This window comes from Haliaeetus albicilla, chromosome Z, assembly GCF_947461875.1.
Source record: "Haliaeetus albicilla chromosome Z, bHalAlb1.1, whole genome shotgun sequence".
Lineage (NCBI taxonomy): Eukaryota > Metazoa > Chordata > Aves > Accipitriformes > Accipitridae > Haliaeetus > Haliaeetus albicilla.
In genome coordinates this window covers 36,609,320-36,618,546 of record NC_091516.1, presented here as the reverse complement: position 1 = coordinate 36,618,546, position 9,227 = coordinate 36,609,320, and the positions used below count along the sequence as shown (strand labels likewise).

General features: G+C 47.9%; 1 protein-coding gene across 1 annotated transcript; it reads right to left on the bottom strand.

Annotated features, from left to right (window-relative positions):
• Positions 1 to 854: 854 nt before the first annotated feature.
• On the bottom strand, positions 855 to 3,003 carry LOC138683902 (uncharacterized). Its single transcript, XM_069777209.1, has 3 exons — positions 2,908 to 3,003; positions 2,338 to 2,534; positions 855 to 2,215 (listed from the first exon to the last, which is right to left on the bottom strand). Exons 1-3 carry the CDS (start codon positions 3,001 to 3,003, stop codon positions 1,141 to 1,143), a joined length of 1,368 nt encoding a protein of 455 aa, XP_069633310.1. The 3' UTR covers positions 855 to 1,140.
• Between the last annotated feature and the right edge of the window lie 6,224 nt (positions 3,004 to 9,227).

Below are 9,227 nucleotides of genomic sequence, written 5' to 3'. Positions count from 1 at the left end.
CTATCCTGGGATTTCTCAGTGTTGGTCTAGCTTGTAAAGACCAAGACAAAGGCATTCAGTACCTCAGCCTTTTCTATGTGCTATGTCACCAGATCTCCTGCCTCATTCAGCAAAGAGCCCAGATTTTCTCTAGTCTTCTTTTGGCCACTTACGGATTTAGGGAAGCCGTTCTTGTTGCCTTTGGAATCCCTCGCCAGATTCAGTCCCAGATGGGCTTGTAAGTCTTGCTGGCAAGAATCCTCCTGCAGCCCAGCACACCACTCGTCACCTTTGCCACAAGGGCACAGTGCTGGATGATGTTCAATTCATCAGGTCCTTTTCTGCAGAGCTGAGATGGGTCACCCCCAGTTACACTGCACAAGGGCCTTGCAGGCTAAAAAGCATCACTGCCTCCATTGCTGGAGAAGTCCTTGCAGGATGCAGGGCAAGAGCACTTTGGTATGCCCAGATTTTTTGGGGGCATGTTGCTCAGGGGCTTGAGGAAATACACAAGACTGATCCCAGCATGTCTCCAGGAAGGTTCAGAGGCAGGAGAAGTAGATGGGTCTAGGGGAGGAAGCAACATAGAATGAGAGATGGAAAATGATGGGGTCATAGGAAAATTCAGGTTGGAAAGGATGCCAGAAGGTTTCCTGTGCAATCCTTTGCTCAAAGCAGCATCAGCAAGGAGGTCAGAGCCTGTGGCTCAGGGCTTTCTCCAGCCTGGTCTAGAAAAGAGACACCATCATGGCGGCAGAGGGTGCAGTGAGGAGGACAAGCCTGGGGTGGTGAGCGGTGGGACATGGGCTGATTCTGGAGAGCCCCCAGCTGGAAACATCTGCCCCAGGACCATCTGCAGAGATGCTGCAGGCCTGGAGCTGGGCAGCACTTGCCTTCAGGGGGAACAATGAAGTAGTACCTGGCACGCATACGAGGACCCATCAGTGTTAATGTCCCACCCCTCCCGGCAAAAAAGCAAGACAGGGTGAGGACAGCAACACCACCTGCACTGTTAGTAACACTGAGACTTTTTCTGTAGTTTTCATGCACTTATTTTATTTGGATGATTGGATGTGGGGGGCCGGGAGCCCTTGAGGGCTGGCGCGTGCCCCAGTTGATGGCCCAGTCCTGGTTTGGCCACCCCTGAGGGACCCTCCAGGGTCACCGACGCGGTGCTGGCCTCTTGTTGGCTGGAGAGGCCTCGGAGCTGTCAGTCCTCCTCTTTGGGGCTCGCTGTGGCCTCCCAGGGGACCGTTCACTGCCGCGGCTGGAAGTGGAGGGCTCGGGCACAGCCTCCCCTGGCTCCTCCTGGGGCACTTCTTGCTCCACAGGGATGGCAACGGGAGCAGAGGGGTGGCTGCTGGGACCCCCACCAACGGCAGCGGATGAGGTGCCGGGGAGCTCGTCTGTACTGGATCTGCTGGAGGAGGCTGGGCCGGTGACAAGAGACCCTCCTTGGGTGGCAGTGGGGCCATGGGCACCCATGGGGTGGCCATCCTGACCCCCAGCAGCAGGGGCATCCTGCCAGCCCAGCAGACGTTGGGCCTCTCTGCTGCACCGTTGTGCAGCAACATGTCTGTGGTGTTGCATGAGTGTCTCCTTGCGCTTTTGGCAGGAGACACCCAGCACCCATCCCAGCAGCTCTGTATCCATCCTTTGGCTGGTCAGGATGGTGGTGACAGTGTCCTCCTCCATGGCTGCCTCCAGCACCCTGCTGCCAAAGATCTCCTCCCTCTGCCGATGGACACAGGGCTGCAGGATCTGGAGGAGCGCTGGGTTGTCCTGTAAGTTGTTCAGCCAGTTTGGAGGCTGGAAGATGCCCACAGGACACCTGGGCACCCCTTCTGCAGCCCAGCGTTGGGGTGCTCCAGGGAGATGGAGGTTGTGGGCGGCTGCACGTCTGGGAGCTCCTCCCGCCTGACGGACAGCGCCTGAGGGTGGTGTGATGATATGCTCCATGTAGTCATCATCCGCCTGCACCGAGTGCAAGATGGAGAGGATCCTCCTCTTGCAGAGGGGGCACTCGGGCTTGCTCTCAGCCCACCGCAGGACGCATGGGTAGCAGAACCGGTGGAGGCATGGCATAACAAAGCTGGCCTCCTCCCAGCTGCCCAGGCAGGTGGGACAGTGGTCGTCCAGCTCCGTGGCCACGCTCTCCATGTGCTGCGGTGAGCTGGGGGGAACCAGGGACATGGAACCCCTCCCTCTCACCGGCGCTGCAGCAGCTGGTGTCACGCTAGAAGAGGAAGAGAGGGCAGGGTCACTGTCTGGCCTGTGGAGGGGTGGAAGAAGTGCCCAGGTCCCTCAAGAAGGAAACCCTCCCAGCTCCCCAGGGTGAGGTGTCCCCGACCAGCTCACCTCTGCTGCTGTGAGCGTAGCTCCTGGGTGCCCCGGCTGCCTGGAGCTGGCAGGGCTGGGGAAAATCCTTCGACAGCTCTGGGGTCGGGCACTGATTGCTGCAAGGAGCAACTCCCCAAGCACGACACCAGCGCCAAGGCCTCGCTCAGTGCTCCAGACCTCGCGATCTGCTCAGCTGGAGTGCGGGCACGAGCCGGCTGGGGGGAGCCTCAGCGCCAGAATATAAGCAGTGAGGGTCACGTGGTCACGATCCATCGCTCGGGGACATCAACGTCCATCACTTGGGGACATCACGATGGGCCATCCTCGCCCACGGCGCTCGCCCCAGCAGCGCTGCGGCCCCAGCACATGCGTCTGGGGTTACCGCAGCACCACTGCCCCCTCCATCCTCCCCGCCCCCCCCGTCTTGTGCTCAGCACCGGTGTTCCACACCAGTCACGGAGGCCTTGGATGTGTCTTCCCAGGGCCCCGTCAGGTCACTGTGGCTGGGCAGATGTCTCCAGGCACATACGGCAAGAAGATTCATTTGGTAACACATCGTGTCTCCCTTGGTCACTCAACACTCCAAACCTTGCGAACTCGCTCAGCTGGAGTGCAGGCATGAGCTGGTTGGGTGAGGTTCAGTTCCAGAATATAAGCAGCGAGGGACGCCTGGTCACAATCCATCACTCAGGAGATGCCCAAACACTTGGAGATGTCTCAGTCCATCCCTCAGTGACATCAGAACTCATTGCTTGGGGACTCAGTGAAATCAGAACCCAATGTCCTCAGCTGTTCCTCACAGGACATGCCTTCAAGGCCTTTAACAAGCTTTGTTGCCCTCCTCTGGATGCATTAAAGTACCCTTACATCCTACTTAAGTTGTGGGGCCCAGAACTGCACACAGTACTCAAGGTGAGGCTGCACCAACTCTAAATACAGTGGGATAATCACCTTTTTTGACCAGCTGGTTATACTGTGTTTAATGCTTCACATTGCATGTATGGCTCCATTTGCTTAACTTGCCATTTCCCTGTGAAAGCTTAAAAGTTGATCAAAGACTTGCATGAACCGAAGAGTCTCATGATTCTCAATAACACTATGATCTTCACAGAAATTGAGCTGTCACAAGCCTTAAGAATAGTAAGCCTTGAGTGCAGTAGCAGGATTTGCACTGCAAAATGCATGGAAACGATGTTTTTCACAAAAGGTGTGTGGTCAAATTTTCTGTTGGTGTAAATGGGCGTAAATTCTGCCAGAAGTGGCATCTGCTATCCATATTGTGCCTGTAGGAGAAGGAGAGAGAGAATGAAAAAGAACAAGATTAATTTCCAGTAGTTTTTTCAACTCTTTTTTTCTAGAATGCACATGTTCTCCCCTGCTGACTGCCACCATGTAGTCATAATTAAGCACAAAGGTCTTCAGGGAGCAAACAATTGGCATTTAAATCATTTTGTCATTCCAGGTGTCCTTTAACTCCAGTGGAAACCTGCCTCACTGTCATCCCCAAATTCTCTCTGGCAACAACCATGGCACAAATGCACCATTGCTTGGAAAAATTTTCCTCCCCCTTTCTCCCTCCCACTCCTTTCCCAGCAAATCTGGAAAGGTCTAAGTGGAACTGCTAGTGTCAGTTTACCTTAAGCGTAGATGGCAGGAGATACTTTCTGCAGTTCCCTCAGGGGAAGGTGAATGAGATTGCACAGATCATCTGCCCAGTCACAGTGCTTTATTAGGGGAGAGTGCCTCAGTAAGTCTCCTACTACAGCTATTACAACAATGAGAGCCTAATCTGATGATCAGGGAAAACACTCTGAACAATCCACAAACTTGGAAAATGCCACAAGGATTCTTTCAATTCCTTAAGCTATGGTGTAGCCAGAGAACGACTTTTTCCTTGTTCCTATTTTAAATAAATAATAATTTAAAAAGTTTACTCTAGTCACAGTAGTTTTTCATATGTTCTGAAATTCTGCTTCGAGTATGCAGAATTTTAGGAAGAAATCCTCTCTGTTAAGAAACCCAAATAAACAGCAGTGATGCTAATAGAGTGTTACCAAAAAACAAGAAGTCACCATTCCCCCTTTGGAGAGTTAGAGAAATCCACAGGACAGAAAAGTAGAAATGGGAGCCAAGAGGCAGAGTTTAGATTATGTACACAGTCTAGGAGAGAGAAAAGCACTATACTTAAATATTATCAATCTCAGTAACAGTAAGAATTTTTTTAAGGATGGGCATACTGACAGGCAATAATGCCAAGTATATGTAACATATGCCAATGTCTCTTGATTGGGGTTTAAAGGTTGAAAAAGAGAGAGATGATAATGAGAAAATTATTTTGAGCAACTGTATTTAGGTTTGGTTGCAACACATTTGAATTTTATTGCCTATAAATCAACTGCGTGGTAAGGATGCAGCAAGGACAAGCATTATCATCTAAAAGCTGGTCTTTCTTTATGCATTACAATTCCTGTGCTGATATCTTACTGGCTTTGTAGCATTTCAAAGCTATTAGCTCTTAATTTGCTTTTATGTTGATAGACTACAGTACAGGAATACCAGTAGCAAATACACAATATTCTAATACTCATATGTTTTTCTTTGATCCAGAGTTAATCTCTGAAAAAATACTTTATAGGTAATCAACTATCCACTCCACACCCACAGTATTTCTGCTGAAATGGCTTCTTGTCTTAATTATATTTTATAAAATGGTTATGAGACCTGTTATCTGGTGACAAATCATTTTAAAATAACATCCTGTTATCTTTCAGGCAAAGCTTTTCAAAAGGCTTGTTCTCTGGTTATTGATAAAGCTTTTCAAAATTACTAGTCTATCAGTCGTAAGAGACAGTTAAAATAAATTCACTTTCTGCTGGCACTTCTTGCTCCCAGCTCAGCATGTTGGCAGGGTGTGAGCATTGCCCATGGGGTCATGCCCCAGAGAAGGTGCCTTCTCACACAGCTGAAGCAGGAGGGAGGTCTGGCAGGGTAAGACACAGAGTCAAGCACACAGCTCCTGCAGGAGAGGTCCCATGGTCAAGTGCTGGGAAAGGTCATTAGGCACACTACCTAAGACCTCCTCTTTCATTTCAGACCTTTCCTCTGTCAAACACAGCCTAGGACTTACTGTGACGCTTGGCAACATGGTTTGTACTAGCCTGAAAAAATTGAGAGAAGGACATGGTCTATCTGTGTCCAGCAGCCTGCAAAAAATTAAATTTAGGGGAAAAAAAACAGGTTTGTGTTCACTACAAAGAAGTCCTGTGTGTTCACTTGTCCAAGAGTCATTATGTACATTCAGAAACCAGCTGTCTTTCATGAAAGAAAAAATAGTAATGATCTCTATAGTGACCATTTACCTAAAAAACTTCTATATATAGAACAAAATGTTTGCAAGACCTTCCTGCCTTTTGCACCATTTGAGAGTTACCCTGCAGCACGTTTCTCTAACTCCTCAACTTCTGCAGTGCCCAACGTCCCAAACTGCTGCTTATCTCCTCCATATTTCAGTCCATACTGGTTTCCACACTAATCCTGGAGTTTCGAAGGGCCTCCCATTTCCTAACTATCCTCTCTCTCTGAGTTTGCTTCTTAGAAAGCCCCTCAGCAGGGCCAGATGAAATGCAGGCAGAGCGGGCAGGTGCTTCAGACAGCAAGCTGCCTATTTTGCCCACTCAGCCAGGAGTGGGGAATGGCCACCTGAGCACTGTGGGGGGTTGTGTGGCACTGGGCAGCCCAGCCCTGATGATTGCCTTCACAACCTCAAGGGCCCAGCCCCATGGCCAAGGGAGAGTGCAGGGGTGCAGGATGGTAGGGCACACATGAAGCCCAGCTATTGCCCTGCCTTTTGTTTCTCCTCTCCTGTAGCATGGGTGCCACATCCCATGCCAGCCCAGCACTGCCTCTTTCCTTTCCTGGTGTAAATCTGGAGGTAGCAGCCTTCTGCCAGCCAGCACTCGCAGCAGCTGTCTAAGAGGTCCAGGGAGCTGGGAGATTGCAGTCCACCTGTGGGGGAAATGAGGTGGTAAGCAGAAGCTGGAGGAGAGCAATTTCCAGCAGGGGTGGGAAGGGCAACTGTGTGGGCTGGAGAACAAATTTGCACGGGATGATTTGAGAAATACTCTCTTACTCTCAGGTATAGACACTCCAGCATCTGCTGACCCTGCCAGCCTCCTCTTTTCTGATGGCGCAAAGCTAGCTTTGCTGCTCTGGTGCAGGCAGGAGTGAGTTACTCTGTGCTCTTCCACAGGAACCAAATTCAGCTGTGCCTGCATTGCTAGGAAGCCCTGTCCCAGGGCCACCTGCTGCGTGCCGTTTCCCACCTCCCCGCCACCATCTCTTGGCATCCCACCCAGCACCTTCTGTACCTGACATGAAATTAAGCTCTAAAAGCAGGATTTTTAGATCTGTTATGGTCACTTTCTACACCCTTCATCTCATGTTTCTCTTCCTGCTTACAAACAGGCCGCCCTTTCAGTTATGAAAGTGGAATAATTCCACCAACATTTCTGGAGATACATTGTTTATCCAGCCATGATTGTCCAATTGTTGTGGACTTGGTTGCTTCTCAGTCAATATTTCATTTGTAAGTAAGCTACATAAATAACTTGACTGATACAAAGTAGCAGGAAATAAGAATGAAATATTCTTTGAAACATACTATAGAGAACTTGTCTGTGCCAACATCTTTATGATTAGAGTCCAAACATAGATTTCCTGTTCTTTAACTTCAGTTCTCATCACTGTTTTGCAAGCATTTACCCATAACAGATTATTCTGCTTTATTACAGAAGATGGCAGTGATATGAGGAAAATTAAAACCCAGGATGGTTTATCTTCACACCAAGATAGAGCAGTACAAAACATAGGAGAAAAGTAATCAGGTTGGTGGGTTTTTTTCCTATAGCATGAACTATCTTGAAAATACACCAAAAATGGCTACACCGTTTTCAGAAAAAAACTCTCTTGATCGTCAGCAAGATGTGTTGAATTCAACCTGTGGCCTGAGCCCACACAGCATAACCATATCAGTTATGCATCTGGGGCTTCCACACACAACCTCTGAATCTTATTGAAAGTTTCTCCGCAGCTCTGAGGTCCCTGTGAGTTCATTTTTCCAATTCTTTTTCGGTGGCAGAGCCACCAGTCCCCCTCGCTGGGTTGCCAGGTTTCTGTCCCTTCTTTGCACTACAGGGATCCTGCAGCTGCAGGAAAGCCTGTGAGTCACCAGTGGTAGAGCCAGACCTGCTCTGGGGATGTCTGGCTGACTGGCTGGACCTCATGGCCACATTGAGATGACTGGGGTAGACTCTGGAGGGCACAGACCTCCCTGGGGCCCTTCTCTTTTGTCAGTAGCCATATCTGGGGTGGAAGTATCTGTCATATTCCTGTCACTTTGGTAACAACTGCAGTATCACAAATAAAAGGTGTTTTGTTTTTTTCTTTGGTCACTTTCTTCTGTAAGGACTTCTCATCTGAGTGCCCTATTGCAGTGGAAAGGTGATTTGCTGCAACCCAAAACTTACAGAAAAAGGGAGTGAGAGAAAGCCTGCTCCAGTTTACCCCACTTATTCTCAGACATTTGTTCTGTATTCTTTACATTTATCTAAAATAAAGTAAATTAAACAAAAATAGCTGTCTGCCAGCACAATGAAAATGGAGACTTAAGAGACACCTCTGCTGTATTAACAGGCAGCCAGCCTGCTTCCTTCCCCATAATACCTTGCAGATTTCCTTCAATGTTCTTAGGTATTTGACTGAGATACAGAGCATATGTCTTATCCTGTTTTGTTGCTCTGCACACACTGTTGTGTTCATCCCCCCACCTTTTCACTTCCAGCTTTATGGATAAACACAATCTGCTAAATATTTGCAAGAATGAAATATTGGCATAATTAAAAGCTAAGTGCCTGTGACCTTTCTGCTTTGTTTTCTCAAGTACTGTCAAGTGCTGTCACATTTTCATCATTACACTTTCTTAAAGGCCTTTTTAAAAATAGGACAAAATTTGGTTGGCAAGATGTGTTTCTAGGACACTTAGCAATAAGTTATTGTTTCATACCTGATGTGTTACACTACCTCTAGTTTTTCTATAACATCCTTTCAGGCTGCTCCTAACGTATCTTAAAGGATACCTCACATCCCACCAAAACAGTTCTTTACAATTAGAGCTAATTGGAACATTAATTTGCTCTAGCCAATTTTCAGTTGAACTCTATACAGGAATCCTCTCCTATTATTTTTGGATGAGGTTTGTTAAACATTGGTTAAAGGCAGAATCATTAGTATGGAAAAACACTCTCAGACACATACTCTTCTCTAACAGCCTGTGTTTTAAAGCCAAATTAGAGTATTAAAGCAGTTCTTTTCTGTTTGCATTTTCACCAAGTATATCTAAGCTTGAAATACCAAGAAGCATACATATTACCTCGATTAGATCCTCAAAGAGATGGGAATTAGGCTTTAAAAGGCATTTGAGGATGTTGGTTAAAATGCCTTCTTCAGTAGATAATGCAAATAGCTTCAAGAGCGTTAGGGCAGTAATACACTTTTCATCTGAAGCCATTTCCCATTTCATGTTATAGCAGATTTTATTGGTTATAAATTCACAGACCTTACTCTGCACAGAGAGGCCTAACCTTGCTAGAGGAAGACAAGAGAGTGAAGTAACAGAACTGATGTCCTCAGGGCCCAAACACATCCCTGTGTCTGCAGGCCAGTGTGCTGGGCTGCTCCAAAGGTGGGGCAAAAGTCTGGACATGTCCTCCTTCGTTTTGCCCCTCTGATGTATTATCTGCTATAAAATCAGGATCCTGGATTCGACAGAGAATAGTGCACCACTATTCATCTCCCAGCAATATACACTCAAAAAGACATTTTTTTCTTTTGAGTGTATTTGTATATCACCG

Excerpts from the sequence above, each read along its gene's own strand:
- LOC138683902 (XM_069777209.1), bottom strand. The coding sequence starts at position 3,003 with ATGGATTGTGACCAGGCGTCCCTCGCTGCTTATATTCTGGAACTGAAC. Across the intron at positions 2,535-2,907 it reads CAGCTGAGCGAGTTCGCAAG|CCGGCTCGTGCCCGCACTCC; the intron begins GTTTGGAGTGTT and ends GGCTCCCCCCAG. Across the intron at positions 2,216-2,337 it reads CTACGCTCACAGCAGCAGAG|CGTGACACCAGCTGCTGCAG; the intron begins GTGAGCTGGTCG and ends TTCCTCTTCTAG.